This window comes from Trematomus bernacchii, unplaced genomic scaffold (genome assembly GCF_902827165.1).
Source record: "Trematomus bernacchii unplaced genomic scaffold, fTreBer1.1, whole genome shotgun sequence".
NCBI lineage: Eukaryota > Metazoa > Chordata > Actinopteri > Perciformes > Nototheniidae > Trematomus > Trematomus bernacchii.
This window is the reverse complement of record NW_022987698.1, coordinates 3,853,418-3,872,456: the sequence shown is the minus strand read 5'-3', so window position 1 is coordinate 3,872,456 and position 19,039 is coordinate 3,853,418. Positions and strand designations below refer to the sequence as shown.

The 19,039-nt window shown below is 41.2% G+C and overlaps 3 protein-coding genes across 3 annotated transcripts; 2 read left to right on the top strand and 1 right to left on the bottom strand.

Moving 5' to 3' along the window:
* Positions 1-1,087: 1,087 nt before the first annotated feature.
* Positions 1,088-3,697, bottom strand: mrpl20 (mitochondrial ribosomal protein L20). The gene is made up of 4 exons (XM_034139635.1): positions 3,450-3,697; positions 3,054-3,164; positions 2,497-2,574; positions 1,088-2,393 (listed from the first exon to the last, which is right to left on the bottom strand). Exons 1-4 carry the CDS (start codon positions 3,534-3,536, stop codon positions 2,220-2,222), a joined length of 450 nt encoding a protein of 149 aa, XP_033995526.1. The 5' UTR covers positions 3,537-3,697; the 3' UTR covers positions 1,088-2,219.
* Positions 3,698-4,047: 350 nt separating this feature from the next.
* Positions 4,048-11,111, top strand: sdhb (succinate dehydrogenase complex, subunit B, iron sulfur (Ip)). The gene is made up of 8 exons (XM_034139616.1): positions 4,048-4,191; positions 4,985-5,118; positions 8,672-8,757; positions 8,984-9,120; positions 9,535-9,651; positions 9,738-9,839; positions 9,951-10,073; positions 10,557-11,111. The coding sequence occupies exons 1-8, from the start codon at positions 4,120-4,122 to the stop codon at positions 10,635-10,637; spliced, it is 852 nt and encodes a 283-aa protein (XP_033995507.1). The 5' UTR covers positions 4,048-4,119; the 3' UTR covers positions 10,638-11,111.
* Positions 11,112-11,923: 812 nt separating this feature from the next.
* Positions 11,924-18,984, top strand: mfap2 (microfibril associated protein 2). The gene is made up of 9 exons (XM_034139633.1): positions 11,924-12,005; positions 13,683-13,744; positions 14,932-14,979; positions 15,386-15,412; positions 15,510-15,590; positions 15,679-15,720; positions 15,806-15,893; positions 16,193-16,266; positions 18,180-18,984. The coding sequence occupies exons 2-9, from the start codon at positions 13,714-13,716 to the stop codon at positions 18,281-18,283; spliced, it is 495 nt and encodes a 164-aa protein (XP_033995524.1). The 5' UTR covers positions 11,924-12,005; positions 13,683-13,713; the 3' UTR covers positions 18,284-18,984.
* Positions 18,985-19,039: the final 55 nt, after the last annotated feature.

Here is a 19,039-nt window from a genome sequence, read left to right as displayed (position 1 = left end):
TGACATTAATGCATGTGTGCTTTGTATCCAGGGTTGGAAGAAGTATTCAGATCCTTTTCTTCCTTAAAAGTACTGAAAACTACAAGCACAGTCCTTCATTAAAAACTATCTGAAGTATCATCAGCAAAATGTAGTAAACGTTTAAAACAATGTAGCCTACTAATTGTGCAGTCAATTGTTTCCTGTAAGGGTTTTGCTATTATATATGATTTTGTGAATTAATATTACTGCTCTGTTCATGTGTATTGCATTGCAATGCTTTAGATGTTTAAGGTTATGCTAATGCTATACAATGTACATTCTAAGGTCTATGAAAAGTGTGTGTCATATCTCTTAAAATTCAACTTTTCATCAGAAAAACAGCACTGTTTTCAAAGAGAGTTTAAAAATAGTACATTTATCTTTAGTATAGTTAACTTTAAAATGCAAATGTTCAAGTAAAGTGAAATTATCTTTAATTTGTATTCCAGTAAACAGAGTGCACTTTTAGTAGTGTCCAGCACTGTTTTTCTAGCAAAGAGCAATAATCAAGAATACATGTTGGTACTGGAGGAATGTTAAGTTTTGAAACCTGGTTGTACGTGCTTCTCGATTACCTTGGGTTTATTGAATAAAGATAATTGTGTCCACACATTGTCTCAAGACACAAAGTTATAAGTTTTAGATTTTAGCAAATCTAAAACTATTTTAAAGACATTCCTGCTTGATTTTATTCCATTTTATACTATGTTTTTATTTTGTTTGTTTTAAATTTCATTTGTAAGTTTTGTTTTATTGTGTTTTTATTGTGTCTTAATTATGTTCTGGTGCTTTTATGACTTCTTAACATGTGGCTTGTGTGTTCATTGATCATTGTACGCCTCCTATGTTGATGTCTTATTGTTTTGTCAAGCACTTTGTGACTTTGTCTGTGAAAAGCGCTTTATAAATAAACTTTACTTACGCATAGTGTAAAATTACAGCTTTCACAGAAGAACACTTGTAGGCACAAAGCATCCAAAATTAAAGCTAGAAATGTCTAATCCAATTCGGATATATCTGATAATCACATATTTAACTTGTTTAAATAGAAGACAGGAAGACAACATATATATCAAAAATGTTTAATGAATAAACATTTAGAGGACAACCTTGCCAAAACAAATGGCAAAATATATATTTACAGAGACAAAAGTAATCAACAAAACTTAAGGACACTCTTCTTCCAAAAACTCACAATCATCATCAAATCCTAACTTAACAAAAAGTTATCATTATGCAAAGGAGGCTTGTGTAAATTGATAATCATGATACTGGAGGTAATCAGGGCGACCGTAGGAGTATCTTGTGGTAACACTGTTAGAACAGTGGCAGAAGCAGAGCGGACAGAAAGTGGACAAACAATTACTTTGCAGCTGGCATCTTGGACTATAACAAGATCCTTGTTATGATACGAGAGTGCACAAATTCTAAAATATTCTTCCATCTACTCTAAACTTAACTTGAAATGGTTCACCTTTAACACATTTTGAAAAGTATTCATGAGTTGCCAATTGCTGGAATCATCAGATAGGGACTTAAAAGGAAAAGACGTCTACATTTGTCTAACCTGTTTTCATGGTAACACAAAAACGCGGAATGGCTGAAGATGAGCATAGCAAGCAGAGGAACCTTCAAGGTCAGTCATTCGTAGAGACGCTAGAATGTCCAAGAGCAATATATTGTATCTCTTTTACTTTAGGGACATTACTCATTGCTTAACATGTCAACGTATTTACACCTGAAGCAGACAGAGACAGGTGCATCATTGTCTGCTCTCTGATCAGTCATTTTAACCCACGTACTGTATGATGACTTGACCCTGGTAATGAGATGTGAACATTTATGTGGGTTGTTGTACTCAGCCCTGGTAACTAGAGTTGCAGGATTTGGACCTTAATCCCAGACATTAGTCCGGAATTTTGCACTTCTGATTTCGTTGTTTTGCAGTCTATAGTTTGTGGTCAAAGAATAATCCCACTGGCTTGTTGTCCTGAAAACGGTGATGCTAACTGGGTTGCAATTCAGATACACGTCATCTCAGCAGCACTCTCAAGTGATCAAACATACTAAGTCAAAGCAACAACTTTAAAGAAAGTAAGGGATAGGATGCCTAATTGTTTAATGAACATCTTTATAGTCCACTGCCACAGTTCTTTAAACCACATAACATAAGAAATCTGTAACTGAAGCAAGTCATTTTACTGTAGCAAAACAACACGGGAGAAGACACCCACGGGCTCTTTGCCGTCACCCAACGCTGCCCGAAAGCCTTCCTGTTGTCTAGCCCGCGCCACTTTTGCAAGTGAGAGGAAGGACCGAGGTTCTGTGATGGCCATGTCGCTGATCACACGCCGGTTTAGCTGAACACTTGACTGTATGAAGGACAAGAAAAAATATGTCACACAGACAGAGTGAATAAACAGCCTGGAAAACAGAGATGATGGTTGCACCGCTGGGAAATTCAGCACAGCCTACCTTGGTGAGGTTGTGCATTAGGACGGGATACTTCATGCCGTGCTCACGTGATGCTGCTGCAATGCGTGAGATCCAGAGCTGAAGAAATAAAGAGCACAAAAAATACAATTAATGATGTTAATGGGAATTAGTGACAACAGTCACAATGGGACCAATCAATTGGGTTCTGTTTAAAATTATGCAAATTATTTACAATTGTTTTCATTCCTGTTTGTGTTTCAATCAATTTGTTACTGCTTGAAAAAAAAATTATTGACAATATTAGCCCTTGTGCAAGTTGTATGTTTATATATTTAATTTAATTATATGTATCGTCTATTTACCTTTTTAAATCATTTTTGATGACAACTAAAATTGTTGCATTGTAAGTATTTTTTATTGTTTTCTAATAACCTGACATTACCCTCTGTTACATACTCATCTATCTATCCATCTATTTATTTACTATTTTATTTCATACATTTTAAATCTCAGAGTGAAGCCTGTGTGCAGTCAGTGCCATGTGTTTGTCATCAGGTCGTTGGAGGACATTTGTATTTGAGTATTTCTTGTCTCACCGTCCTCATGTAGCGTTTCTTGAGCCTCCGACCTTTGGTGGCGTAGACGAAAGCCCTCCTGACCGCCTTCACTGCCAAGCTGTAGCAGCGGTTCTTCCTGCCTCTGAAGTGCTGGAGGAAGAAGCGACAGAAGGGATGACTTAAACCAAATAACCATAATTATGTATGCTACATTTATTGGATTAAAAATGATGAGGCATATTTACAACCGACTCAAACAGCATGGCTCATCTGTACACAGCAGGACTAACATTGCAAATTACTTTTACTGAAGGTCTGGTTTGAACAAGGTTTCAAATGTAACTTTCACAAAGATTACAATATTATAAAAAGCACAACCTGTTGACAGAACAGCTCTAAGCCATATTCTCCTCCAGAAAATAGTCGTGGCCTTACCTTGGCATTTTTGACTATGTCTTGTATTTTCCAGTATCTGTCCGGTCCACGGCTTCGGATCCAGCAAGACAGCGACAGGAACACCATCTTCAAGCGCACTACTTCACCACGGTCTTCTTGTTAACAGAATATAAACACTGAAGTGACCTTAGCACAGCCTTACTGTAAAGAGACTCACTGTTATGTGTGTCCAACACGCTGTGCGACAACTGACACAAGCGCACAGGGTTTGTTTGATTTGCAAGCCTGGTCGTCTCGGAAGGTGTCCTCTGCTGAAGCTCCGCCCGTCTACTGCTGACAAGAAAACGCTAGCATCATTAATCATTACCAATTGCTGACTATGATATTTCTAGATTTATTTTAAATAATATAATTGGTTTATATGGGCTCACATTTTTTTGAAAATTAGTATTTATAATCCATCAGAATATAACAAAAGAGATATTACAACTGTGAGACTGTGCTCCCATCAATTATGTTTTTAGTAATACAGTTTATGGATACTAGGTTATGTTGACATGACCCCTGTCATGTTTAAGGTTACTTTACAAAAACTTTTCTTGTCTGCCCGGTAGACGACGGTCAGCAAAACATTCGCTCCAACAAGAGCTATGACGCAGCCGTGGTGTATGCTGGGATAGCAGGCGGTGGAGGTCAGAGAATATCCAAAATGTCGGCTGCTTGCCTCTCGTCCTTGAGCCGCTGTGGGGTTTTGTCGTTCCGCTCGCCCGCAGGACTGGCGGTAAGTGGACATTAAACATTATAATAAAGAAACCGTCTCAACTAAACGTTAATGTCAGCAAGAGCTTCTGTCATCGCGTTGCTCATGGTAACGTCACATCGTAGCAACAACGCTCTCCCTGTTGACAGCGGAGGGCTCCGTCTATGCTCTGAAGCTCCTGTTACGTAGTCAGCTACTAGTTACCTGACTTTAGACTGACCAACAATCACTTATAACCTGTACTTTTCTTCTTTATCGACTGGTGTTTGTTTATCTTTAAATGTAGACGATTAATGTCCACGTAAACAGGCAACGTGACAGGAAATGAGCAAAACAAACATGTAAACAATGATAATCTTATTATAGTAACGTGAACTAAATATACTAGCTATTAAAACTACTTATTATAAAGAGGTATGATATGTTTTAAGTACATAATTCAGTCAAATCAAACAACGAGAAAACATTGAGTAATGTATCTTTAACCATGTCATGCTTTATGTTTTAAATTTAGGATCACGAATGATGGATATTATCAATAAATTATTATTTATTTGTGTTGTAGTTATTCTGCTTTAACTAAAATAAATACTTCACTTATGACTCAGTGCGTTAGGGTTCATGTTAAGTTGTTAATGTTTAAGTTATTTACAGAAGCAGACACAGAAGATCCACTGATATTGAAAAAAACTAGTGAAGTACAGTACTGTTCTGTTTCTTACTGTGAAGTATTTTCGCCAAAGTGTTTTGTAATGTGTAATGAGTAGAGTCAGTGTCAAAATAATCTTGTGTTTTCTCCCCTCCCTGGCCTCAGGCGGTGCGGTATGCCCAGACAGCGGCGGCTCCAGCAGCTGAGCCCAGAATAAAGAAGTTCCAGATTTACAGATGGGACCCCGACACTCCAGGGGACAAACCCCGCATGCAGACCTACGACATCAACCTCAACACGTAGGTGCTACAGCTCCTCCCTCTGCCACGAGGAAGTGTGTCTACCTGTGTTTTTCAATCCTAAATGACTGAAATACGCAAGACAAGGTTTCCTGATATCCTCAAATAATGGCCGAAGTGTAGCTGAATATGTTATTATCTAGACTCTCAGAAAAAAATCTCTGCTTATCCTTTTAAACTGAAGAATATGCCTCTTTTTCAAAGGCACTGCTATGAGCTGATCATGTTCATTTGCATTGTGGGAGGCGAATCTCTTAGGCGCTGTTTACACGAGGAGAAAACTGCTTGTATCTGCATAGTTTCGCGTGCGTATAGCCCTATTATTTACACGAGGCCGATAGAAACGGACCCCACAAACGATAACGGGTCCCAAGGTGGATAGATTTGCAAACAAAACGCTCTGGGGGGTCAACCGAGTCCGTGTAATCACCTCTATACGAATATTTCCTGAAAAAATAGCGATAGCCCCACCTCTCCTGCTCACTGCTGTAGCAACTATCAAAAATAGCTGTGTTAATTAAACGCACAAGGGGTTCTTGAATGAAATAATATTATAAAAGGCAAACCAGAATTGTTAACGCCCAATATACTCCTTAAACAAAATAAACAGAGTCAGATTTCATGCATTGATCCATTATATTGACAAAGGAGCGATCTCACCCGGTGTTTGTAGAGAATATCTCTCTTTCTGAGCGCGTCCTCTCCACAGAGACGTGCTTCTTGGTCGGTCGATGCAATATCCACAGATTCGGTTTCTTTCAGTTAACTTCCCCGTTGCATTTATCCATATGCTGAGGAAATTACTATATCCCGCTGAATACCAGGGCCCTTTCTCATGTCATCAAATGTCCCTGCTCGACTCCCCTCCTCGACTCCTATCCTCGAGACTTAGTCCCGCCCACAGGAGATGCGAGCGGAGGAGCCGAGGAGGGGAACCGAGGAGAGAGGAGGGGAAGCAGCAGGCGGTTAGAGAAATGAGAACTCCTCTCCTCTGAGTGGTCATTTTAAAGAGACGTCCATTAATGATGACAGGAGGCACAGCAGCCCTCTGTCTGATGGACAGATGTGTTCATGACGACTTATATATTTACTTTCATTCATTCACAGTGCGGTATAATGAGACAATAACAGGCTACAGATGCGGACACACACACACACACACACACACATACACACACACACATATATATATATTTATATATATATTTATATAAATGTATACAATTTCAGAATTAAACAGAGCACTCTCATAATAACGTAACACTATCAGAGACTGGATATATCCCCTCTCCCCTCTCTGGTCGCTACAATGAGGAAAATAAATTACGGGCCAAAAGTTTTATTTACAAGTATTAAAAGTAAGCAGAGGACACCAAACCAACTGAGACCTGTCTCTCCGCTGCATCTACGCACACACTGTACCACACACACCTACACCACACACACGCACCTACAGCTCCTAAAGCATAATAATCAGGCTACAGCCGTTATGTATTTTATTATGTGAAGCACTAAATGGTTTTAGAAAAATATCGACTCTTTGTTTGTAGATATCTACTAAACTAAAGCAAATAAAGAGAGTAGGCCTGTTATACTGAGTGATATGATATATATTATACACACTGCTCTGCTTTCTGCACGGACCTCACAGCTGTTCTCACTGTAAACATCGCGTCGCGATGAAAGCAGTTAATAAAATAATATCCAGGGGATGCATGCAGAGCTGTCATTGGCTGAGATAAGTCACGACTCTTTGAAACATCTCTGTTCCCGGAAATGCATCCACGGAGGAGCCGTGGAGGACTGTGGAGGACCCATCAGTGTATCCTCGGTTATAGCTCCTCCAGAGAGCCTCCTCGACGCTCGATGCTCGGTCCTCGATGTGCATTTCGAGAAATGAGATGTCCTTCAACATGGCGCGCTAAAATTCATTTCCGGGTCACTACCGGAGGACCGAGGAGTCGAGGAGGGACATTTGATGACATGAGAAAGGGCCCAGCAATCGCCACACACACTTCCTCCTGTCAGTAGCTACTGCTAGTGCTACTGCTACTGACCATGCTACAGATATTAGTGCAAAATCTACAGCTCCTCTACCACAACCATCAGCAACAAGTGGACATGGAGAATTACATGAACTACATGTTGCTAAATCCACCGCGGGGCTTAGGTGTAGGCTCCACGAGGACGAAAACGGGTTGAATCCGCATATTTCTCATGCGTATAGCCCTTTAAGCTTGACGACGCCGTAACGGAAACGTAGAAACAGACCCCGCAAACGACAACGGGTCCAAAGGTGGATAGATCTGGGAACGGAGCGCTCTGGGGGGTCCAACGGGGCCGTGGGGTCGCCTATACGGTCATGCGTTTCATAGCCCCGCCTCTCCCCACCTCTGCTGCTCACCCCCGCAAAAGTACACTGCACACTGAATTCAGATTATTTATCTTTATCTCGATATGAACATAAACGCGAGTGAAGTCTAATCTGACAGGACGGAGACACGCAGCTGTGAAGCAGCGGGAGCAAAACACACACTTCAAGTCAGATCACCACCCTTAGCTATTTTAATTACCTCTCAAACTACCTAAACTAGTTATAAATATGTTTATTTTTACTGTCGGGTTTACTTACTGGATCAGCTGCTGCATGAGGAAGCATGAAGATTTAAACTTTAACACACATTAACTCTGCGCGGTTCCCTCCGCCCCCACCGCGGAGAATAAACAGAAGTGCAGCCATGACAACCATTCTTCTTCGCTGCTTTTGTGGAGGAAGTTGCTGCTTTTGTGGAGGAAGTTACAGCGCCACGTACAGGTTCGGCATATGTACTGCAGCTTTTCCAGCGGTTGGATGTAAACGGAGCCGTCTCGTGGAGCTTGACACAATCCGGTGTATATTGCGTGTGGGCGGAAGGTTTTTTGCGGTTGCATTTGCGTTACTCCGATACGTTTTGCCGTATGCGTTCCCTTGGAGCCGGGGCCTTAAACAGAAGGGTAGCCATGGCAACATTGCTGCCGGGCTGCTCGGGCTGCTCTTCTTCGCTGCTTTTGGTGTATTTTGGCGGAAGTTACAGCGCCACTTACAGTCCCGGCATATGTACTACATCGTTTCCAGCGGCCTCGTTTGAACAGACACGTTAAATGAAACTAATGCATGTGAACGGAAGACTTTTTTGAATATGCATACTGTGCATAAACGCAAACGTTCCCGTGTGAAGGAGGCCTTAGTTTAGTTCAATGCAGTTCTCAATTGCGTGTAAACAGAGGGCATGTTTATTTAATTGAGAACAGCCTTCAGGTAAAATTAACCTAAGTGGATCCAAGAGTCTGGCATGTTTCCCATCCTCTCCCTCATGTGTTCTCTAATCACCTGCAGAAACATCATCTAACCCCTGTCAACATGACACTGCAGCCAATAAAGTCCAAATCCAAAAATGCTTGACTCCATACTAATCTGAATTTCTTGTTGGACAAGTCAAGCACATCAGAGAAATGTTACACTCATGTCTTGACATTCTGGATTTACCGCCTGGTTTTGTTCTTCTTCATGTAGATGTGGCCCGATGGTTCTTGACGCCCTGATCAAGATCAAAAATGAAATGGACCCGACCCTGACCTTCCGCCGCTCCTGCAGAGAAGGTGAGTAACATGGAGGCAAGGTTAAACCAATGTACAGAAGCATTAGCCTTTTAACAGAGAGTTACAGTCTTCATAACTCCTCTTTTCCTAAATAAATAAATAATGTTATTACTCTTAAATAAAAAATGCATATGCCCACTTTTGTGATACAAAACAACATTTGTCTTCACATTTTCCTGTCTCAGAAATGATATACATTTGTATTAATTATTTATTTTAAATGCAGGTATTTGTGGATCCTGTGCAATGAACATTAATGGAGGAAACACACTTGCCTGTCTCAACAAGATCGACAGCAACACTAGCAAGCCCTCTAAGATTTACCCTCTGCCACACATGTATGTGGTGAAGGACCTCGTACCTGTGAGTATTTGTCCACCATCACTGAGTAACTGAGTCCACTGACAACAGGCCCTGTCAGTTTTTATTTCTGTGTCCAACAATGTTGCCCCAATCTGTTTTACTCAACCCTAACATTACTAAATGAACAGACTTTTCATTCTATCATTAGTTGAATTTATTCAGGATATATATGTGCATGGTTCATTTGCTGTATAGATTGCCTAGCCTAGATTGAAATAATGTTTTTGATTTATAGACTCTAAAATGACACACTCAATACAAATACATATATTCCTGGCACTGAGTTAACCAAGCAAACGTTTCAGAGGCGTTTTTTAGACACTTAAACATCCTCAGCTTTTCTTCACTGCTTTTGCTGAAGCCCTGTTTACATAAAGTTCCCTTCTGACGTGTATGCCAACTGTGTCGCTGCAGGACATGAGTAACTTCTACGCCCAGTACAAGTCCATCGAGCCCTACCTGAAGAAGAAGGATGAGTCCAACGAAGGGAAGGAGCAGTACCTGCAGACCGTGGAGGACAGACAGAAACTGGTACACCGCTGGGTTTGATTTTTAGTAACACATAGCTGTTTTCCAGTCCCATGAAAATAAATATCACCCCTTCTTCCCCTGCGTAGGACGGGCTGTACGAGTGTATCCTGTGCGCCTGCTGCAGCACCAGCTGCCCCAGCTACTGGTGGAACGGAGACAAATACCTCGGCCCCGCTGTGCTCATGCAGGTGTGTGTCCGAGCAAACACACATTTCCCCGCCAATGACTTTTATTCTGAATTTGCATTTAAAAAATACAACGAATGAAGAGCTCATGGGTCCCATTGTGTTGTCTCTCAGGCGTACCGTTGGATGATCGACTCCCGAGACGAGTTCACGGAGGAACGTCTGGCCAAGCTGCAGGATCCTTTCTCCCTCTACCGCTGCCACACCATCATGAACTGCACCAAGACCTGCCCCAAGGTAACCTGCTGTGCATCTCCACAGCCACACAGCATAACACCGCTTATTTCTCCTGCCCTTTAATCACTAGGACTGGTATTTTAGTGTTTTTGGTCACCAGATTATATTTAGCATTGCAGTCATTATAGTTTAGCCACAATATCAGAAACAGAAAAGTGCTACATTGAAAGAAAATAAAAATTGTATTTAAAAGGTTGTCTGCTGTTCTTTGTTTAAAATAAAGAGAGATTTTGTAGTTTGTTAAAGATTAACATTGTCATTTTTTTAAATACATTTTTTGTCAGCAGTATTGCATGTTATTTGAGTCCCAGTTTTGTTTAATTACATGTGGGCCATCCATTCTTTGTCATTGTAAAAAATAAATAGTTTATGAACATATCTTTTACTAGTTTTGTTAAACAAAATCAACAAAACCTCAATACATATAACGTGCTGGAGGTGCTGTTTCTCACTGCTTTTGCCTCGTCTGTCTCTTTATTCTAGGGTCTGAACCCAGGAAAAGCGATAGCTGAGATCAAGAAGATGATGGCCACATACAAGGAGAAGAAGGCGGTCGCCGTCTGAAACCTCAGTTCTCCTCTTGTAATCTTTCCCTCCATGATAACATTATATATTGATTTTGAATAAAAAATGCTTTTTGAGGTCTGAAGGGCCAGTACACCAATCTGCTCCACCGCCACACTCCACAGACTGCACTCTGCTCTAATGGTGTGTGTGTGTGTGTGTGGTTGGAGGACTTGGTGTTAATGAAACGCACATATACAGTATGAATGCACGAGAGAGTGTGTGTCTGAGTCTTACATGTATCATAACAGAGGTATTTATATCTTCAACGCTACTGTATTTGTGTTTGAGCATTTGGGGCGACTTGCTGCTGCACATCAAAGAAAAAGGAGGGGTTTTGTTCTGTAAACATTTTTTTGCTTGCTTTTCAGCTTAGCAGCACTTCAGAGAGATACAGTATATCATGTTCCCTCAGATCTTCCAACATACCAACAACAGTCCTTTTTTTGATGGAAATTAAACCGTTTAAATGCCTGCAACTGTTTTCTTTGTTTATTTTGTTAAGTTGGTTAGTGTCCTCTAGATGCCACTATTGTGCAGAGCCTCAAACGAGTTACAACATCAGCTTCATCACTCATATTATTGAGTTTAGTTTAAGGAAAATGTGAAAAAATATGTATCCTGTAGATGTCGGTGACACTCGGGCAATTCGTCTGCTCAGACCTGAAGTGAATAACTTGTTAAAGAGCAGCACAGCCTAGATGGTACTAGACATAAACACTTAGACAAACTTGTGAAAAGCTCAAATTGAGTATTTGTTAGTTAGAAAAGTTATTGACCTTTTGCATTGCTGTCAATGTAAAAATAAGTTTACTAAAATAATCTAGGAACAAAAACCTATAAATACTAAAGTAATAAAGTGAAAATAGGTGTATACAAGCAACAATAAACCAAACATCTTTCTACGAGTCAACTGTTCTTGTAAACTACAAATAATACAAAGATGTAACTACTGAATGCATATATGTGTGTTTTGGTAATGCAGTTCAAACAGCTAGTAGGAAAAAAATGCATGCAAAATTAAAAATAATGAATGGAAGCAGTCGATTTTTCAGAGATTAGAATGTGTTTGCAATTGTGATTTGCTGCTTTAATTAGAATATGTAGCCTACAGATCACAGTAAGAACTTGTAACAGAAAATACTTACAATTAATAAATAAAACAATTAAATTGAGTGTTTTATAAAGATGTAAGTCTGGTCTCAGCACCTGACCGGCGGCTGGTCCAGGGTCGGTGCTGGGACCGGGGGCTGGAGCTGGGACGGGGAGGAGACTCCAGATGCGGGGTGGTACAATGTGGCGAGTCCTCCTGCACTCACAGGACGCATGAGAGCTGAGGATAGTCGGAGCAAACTGAAGCAAAGTTGGGTAAGAAACTGAAAAATAATTGTAGTATCGTTGAACCTACTTTATATGTTTTTTAAATATTTGTTGTGTTGTGCATGTTTCGGTTCTGATACTTCAGAAGACTTAAGTTGAGTTGCATTTGTGCTCATTATTATGGAAGAAAAAAATCAGGAGCTGTGAGGTGATGGCGCACAGATTGCATGCAGCCCAGTCCACGTTCCAAGGACATTAAAGCATCCAAAGCGTTTAGCAGTGTGCGTAATGTGTACCGAATAATTGTGGGATAATTTGCGTGTATGTTAATGGCTGTTGAGAGCTGACATGTGGTGCTGTGTTTTCACTGGAGAGGAGCAGGAGGAGGGACTTCACAGCTCAGCCTGCAGGAATGGCACTACAATGGAGAGAGAGGGTGCCAAGAAGGAAAACACACACACACACACACACAAACCAGTTGCTTCCAGAGGCTGGGGTCGATGAGGGCATGATTTAGATGTGTGTATTTTATTGTTACATGTCATAGTGGCCTAAAAACTAAAGTAAGCAAAATGACAGCATTGCATCTCATGTTGCTGTCCTCAGGAACTCTAACTTGTGTGTGTGTGTGTGTGTGTGTGTGTGTGTGTGTGTGTGTGTGTGTGTGTGTGTGTGTGTGTGTGTGTGTGGGGGGGAAAGGGGTCTTTAGCTGGAAAGGGAAGGACTAAATGGGGAGAGGGGGGTTAATCGCTCCCAGATGTGTGCTGTGAAAACATATGGTTTCCGATAGCCACTGTGATGCACAAGAAGAATGCGTGTGTGTGTGTGTGTGTGTGTGTGTGTGTGTGTGTGTGTGTGTGTGTGTGTGTGTGTGTGTGTGTGTGTGTGTGTGTGTGTGTGTGTGTGTGTGTGTGTGTGTGTGTGTGTGTGTGTGTGTGTGTGTGTGTGTGTGTGTGTGTGTGTGTGTGTGAGAAACAGCCTGCTGTGCTGCAGCAAAGGAGAAGCATTCATACTTTCCACAAAGTGGAAAAGTAGTTTAGTGAGTGTTGGAGGAAGTTAAGGTAATGGATTTTGCTGTATGCAACATTTTCCGAAGTGACTTCCGGAGTGTCATTGACAATTTAACTAAAAGGGGGATTATCAGTGATGTCTTTGATGTCCTGATGCTGTCATTGTTCATGTTTTTCTGTCCACATGTCATTTCCACTCAACATGAGAGGCTTTTGCTCTGTGGAGTGAAGAAGAAAGAAAAGGGGCAAAAGGAGGAGGGGGTTCGAGGAAATGACCAGTGAGGGCGACAGAAGGGAAATGAAGGATGTGGAGACAGACAGAGAGAGGGAGGGAGGGATGAAGAAAACTCAGGGAGAGGGGTGGGGTTGAGGGGTCCTCTGTTTCCTTTCCTGGAATGCAGCCCCAAGACTGTCTGCTGCAGTGAGGAAAAGTGGGAAAACAGAGAGATTGTTCCTAGGAAGACAGACGTGCCACATTCTTGCTGTCAGACTTTTCTCCCCCTCTTTTTCTTGCCGTGGCTGTTTGGGGCCAGTGGAGGGTGAGAGGGGGAGGAAGGAGGGCAGAGAGAGGGGAGAACAGTGGGGGGTTGGAAAGGTGACGGAGGGCAAGGACAAAGAGGGGAGAAGAGAGTTCAGGAATATCCAGCCCTGAGCTCTTTATTCCCCTCGTGTTGCTCTGTTTTGATTATTAACTTTCCCCTTATCTCCTCCTCAGGGTTAAAGTCAGTCTACCTCCCAGAGTGACCATGAGAGTCCTCCTACTCATCTGCATGCCAGGTAACTGCACCAACCGACCACTGAAGCCCCTGAAGACCTATATCACTTATTATAACTCATATTCATTACTAAACGGTGCAACCATTACAGTTAAAGGATATTCATTATCATAAATACTTGTATTAAATCTTCTGCTAATGATGATGAGAAGATTGATACAACTGAATATATTTGAAGCAACAGCTACCCGTTAGTTTAGCTTAGCATAAAGACTGTGAACGGGGAAATAACTAGCTTTGCTCTGTCTTACATACTTTCTCATAAGGTAATGTAATTTAAAAGCAATCTTAAATAGTTAAAGAAAATAGTAATGCTTTGCACTATTGCAAGACTATGTTACCTTTGAAAGCAGAAATTAAACACACTCTTGGAAATAAAAAGTTGAATTCATAAGAAACTAAAAGGCCACCAATGTTAGCAAAGTAAAGTAATGTGTGTATCCGCCTTGTGAGTCAGATCCTGTGCAACATTGTAAGTGTTCATCCTTGGCACATTCAACACACTTCAAAAATTGGGGCCAGCATTATTTTAAATCCTGAAAACAGAAAAACAAACAAATCGAATCAAACCGAAAACAATTTGGCAGCAAAAACACTTTCTCAGTTCAATACACTCAGGGGTTTTTTCAGCATTACTTGGCCTGGTATGACTATGGGGGCTAACGAAGCAAACTTTAATATGAACCCCTTCAAAGACAAAAAAATCTCATAAAACTAAAAAACTGTTTTAAAAAAAGTAATAATTAAAACACACCATGGCTCAATTCAAACCAGAACTCACTCGTGGTCTGGTGTCTTGATGTAGCTTTGGCTCACTGTGGCTGCAGAAGGGAGGAACAGGAAAATGGTGCATGCTCCAAAGTGTTACGCAATATCAAGCGTAATATCAAGCACTGGCTAACAACAGTCAAACAGATCAAGAATGGCGTATTCTATTGAATATATGGAAATAAATAAGGGTGTGTTTTATGTCATAAGAACTCAAAATGCCATTTGTGGTAGGAAGATTTCAAGAAAAAGTACAATGTTCAAACATGGACATTTAAAACCAAAACCAAAAGTAGAAGTGTACCTAAAAAAGAGAAAACAAGATGCTCAGTTACAGTATTCAGAGTAAATGCCGACCTTCCTTCCCTGTATTTCACTCATCACCCCATCTTTGTGATTATTCTTGTGAAATGTCAACAGCCCTGCTGCTCGCCCAGGCTCAGTACCAGGAACCCTTTCCTTTTCTGGGTGAGTTCATTAAGAGAATCTCGATTTGATTGTTGCAGCTCACCATCAGTTTATATCCCAGCTCCGCACATCTGTTCTCCATCTCTGTATGTCCTCTGATGTGTCCACCTAGCCTCAAGGATCTCTCTCCTCATCACTTTGTTATTTACCACCCGCACAGCAACTGTGCTCACAGTGTAAATAGCACTTTTGTAACTGCACGTTATTATTTTCGAACATCTTGCATATGAAGTCATTACACCCTTGCAAATGGCTTGTTTTGTTCAGTGTTGGCGTGCAGGTGGTTTATTTTTTATGGCGCAATGCTTTTTGTTGTGGGAAGTACTGCCTGTAATTAGTTCCACAATGTTGATGCCATTAAACTATTTTCTCTTCTTCTTCTTCTTCTTGTTCCATGGCTTCACAGAGGACTATGGGCCGGATTATTTCCCAGGTAAAGCATTATTATGTTCTTAAGAATATTCCTTGATGTTAGTAGCTAAACATGGGTGTTTTAAAAAAATGAAATGATTCCTCTTTCTCTTGTTCAGACTCTGAAAATCCTGACTCTCCTCCTGGAACCTACCAGCAGCAGGTTCGCCTCCAGCCAGTGGTTCGTCCAGAAAAATCAGGTATTATATCTGTCAGGATCAGGATATATCATGCGTTTGTATTGTTTTTTGAACTCATTTGCAAATCTCTTTTCCATGTGAACATCAGATTCCGATCTGGAGACAGAGCCCACAGAGCCTGGCCCACTTGGTAAGAAAACTTGAGAAAGGATGAGCGATAAATCAGTTGTTTAGTTTAAATCACATAATGATGATTTTGCTGGTTTGACTTCCAGACTGCAGAGAGGAGCAGTATCCCTGCACCAGACTCTACTCTGTTCACAAGCCATGCAAGCAGTGCCTGAACAGCCTCTGCTTCTACAGGTAAGCACTTAAATCCAAACTATTGAATCAACTTCTACGAAATCTCCAAAAATCACAAATTCATTCAAATACCTAAAACAATCTTTTCAAAACAGCTTCAAACAGAGAGCTCAAAAGTTACTGTTTACCTTTTTGATTGGTGTACTTTGATCTATTTGGTAATTTCGCCAATATGGTGTATGTGAGATTGCTGGAAAAAACAGCATGGTTTAGATAGGATAGAGATAATACCTGATGAAGTTATTGTTGCTTTTATCTTTCCAGTGTAATAGTTGACCTCTGCTTTTGTTTCCATTAAGCTTGCGACGGGTGTACGTCATCAACAAAGAGGTTTGCGTGAGGACTGTGTGTGCACATGAAGAGCTGCTCAGAGGTGCGTTCAGAGTTATGCTTTCTTTGTGTTTGACACTTGTAATTGTAGAATCTGATTTATTTACTGTAGACCAAATCTTGGTATGAAGTATAAACATAAACACAGAACAAAACAGCAGTACAAAGGTAAACAAGCAGAACAGACATTTAGCACAGCCTCCCTATCATCCTGGGTTTATCGGTCTGCAGTAATGGAAGGCTTGAACATAGTCAGATGTTTTGGCAGTATTTCTTTCTATTCTCAACAAGGTTTGTTTGTCTTATTTGGAAATGCATAGATTTCAAAACTTTTAAAGGTCACCTATTATGAAAAATCCACTTTTTCGCGTCTTTTATACATAAACATGTGTCCCCTCTGTGTAAAGAGATTCTGAAAGTTTCCGGAAAAAAGACCCCCTCTCTTTTTGTCCTGATCCATTTATATAAAAACCTGTCCGAAAATCAGCTGATCAGATTTTGCCCACTTTATGATGTCATAACGATTTTTTGGCTTGTGTAACCATTAGCCAATCACCAACCAAGATAACACCCCCCACCTTATCAATTGAATCTCCTCCTATGCCCCTTTCACACCAACGCGGTTCCCGTTCCGTGCTAGTGCTCTTCTGGTTCGGAACCGGTTTTTATTTTCAGCCTCCGTTTTGTTCACACCGCCCAGAGCCCGACTGGTGCTGCCGCGGCTGCGTCATGACATCACCGTTTACGTCGCTGATTTTCTCCCCAACGGCGTCGGGTCGATGATCGTGTTGCCTTTAATCATACGAAGCCAGATTAAATTAAATAACTACTTCTCAACCCTTATACTTTTCTCCAGAGTGCCGTGGTTCATTGTTTATTAATGTGTTTCAGCCGCATTTACCGACCGCTGCAGTGCTGCCCGCTGTTTGGCATCACAGCGCTGTTATGAAAGTTTCTCTGGTATAAAATGGGTGATGTTAGCATAGCAACCGAAGCTAAACTGACTATCTTGACTACTTGTTGCTATCCTATTGTGGCATAAGCCGTTTTCTAGAGGCACATTTTACCGGCGTATTTTTCATTATGATTCTACTTGTGATAGTCGGACATGACAACCTGTGCAGCCCATGTATTGATTCCATCCGATAGCTGCTATAATACAAAACAAATGTCTGCCTGCTCTCCACAATGATCAATAACAGCGAACGGATGGTCAAAGTAAGGTACAAATAAACAGAATCACACGAAGCCTGGTTAGTGTTGCCTGACTTTATAAAGTGTGTTTTTTTTTAAGAAGTGTGTGGTTGCATTCTAGTCACTTTGGTCAGCGCTACTGCTTGTTACAACTTTAATTTGCCGTACTCGCCATAAACTGTTATTGCTCAGGTTGATCCCGCCCCTGCCCCGGCCTCCGACGTAAGCGTGACGTATGCGGTTCTTGCTTCTAGACCGACAATATTTTGGTGCTTGGTAAGCACCGGTTTTCGGTGCTTAGAGCCGGCTCCGCTGCGGTGTGAACAGGAAAAAAACGGTGCTTATCAGGCTCTAGCTCCGAACCGGCCCTGGAACCGCGTTGGTGTGAAAGTGGCACTAGAGCACCATTGTGTTCTTTTTAACCAAATATCTCTCAGAGGGGTGTTGGGAGTGGAACCTTATTTTCATCTAAAGCTACAGACACAGAATCAGCCCTTTTGAAACAGGGCTGAAACAGAGGGGTTTATGGGATGCTACAATGCACGGTCTGTTTGGTATTTCGAGCCAAACACTTCAGAGACATGTTTTGTATATATCTGAGACCTATAATATATTGATGAAAAACAGTATAATAGGGGACCTTTAAGACTTTCTTGTTATTTTAGGACTATTGCTTTTAGAAGATTAGAGGTAGCCTAGGCCTACACAATGTTTAAACAAAGTAGATATTTTTCCTTCTTAACTCTGGGTCTCTGTGTTTAGCGGACATGTGTCGTGATCAGTTCTCTCGTTGCGGCGTGGCGGCGGTGAGTGGTCAGTGCTCATCGATAGGAGGAAGCTGTGGGAAGAGCTGCGGTGGCTGCTGATGGATTCAGAGATCAGGGACACGACCTGCCCAGATACTGCCACTTCTTCTTCAACCCCTCCTCATCCTCTTCCTGCTCCCACTTTCTCCTGACTTTACCTTCTGACTCTTTCCTGTAGGCCTACCAATTATTACTCCTGTGCGAAAAGCACTTTTTTGTTGTGTTTATCTTTGTCTTTTACCATGTATGTCTGCCCAGTAGATCCTGTGTGTATGGATGAATATACTCCAAAGAACATTGATGATTGTATAAATCGCTGGTGCTACAACATCATCACACGGGTGCTATAAAAACGAATAGAGATGCACATAAGACTGCGGAACATCTTATTTCTATTTGGCATATTGTACCGTATTAATCTCGTGCTTTGTGTTTGTTGGTATGTTACTGTACTTGTGTTGAAAAGCAGTCTCATGATGAGCAACTCATCAGTGGGGGCCCCTGTGCACTGACATCAGAAAAACGAATGAATATCCAGCCATGGTAGATCATGAGATGCGTGGTGAGAGACCTCAGTGTTTGTACTACTGCCACCTGGATCTGTGCTTAGCAACCGAGCTTACATACAAATACTTCAGTGGCAACAAGTGCTTTCGAAAGGCATCTCACAAACGGCCTCTGTACTACTGCTTTGTAAAACTGTCAGAAAACTGTCACTATAAAGACTGAGAAAAAAAATAAACTTTTTTTACTACATCTGTTCATTGTGTGATTGAGTCATCGCTGTAATTTCATCTGAGGAGGAAGCTCAGAGCG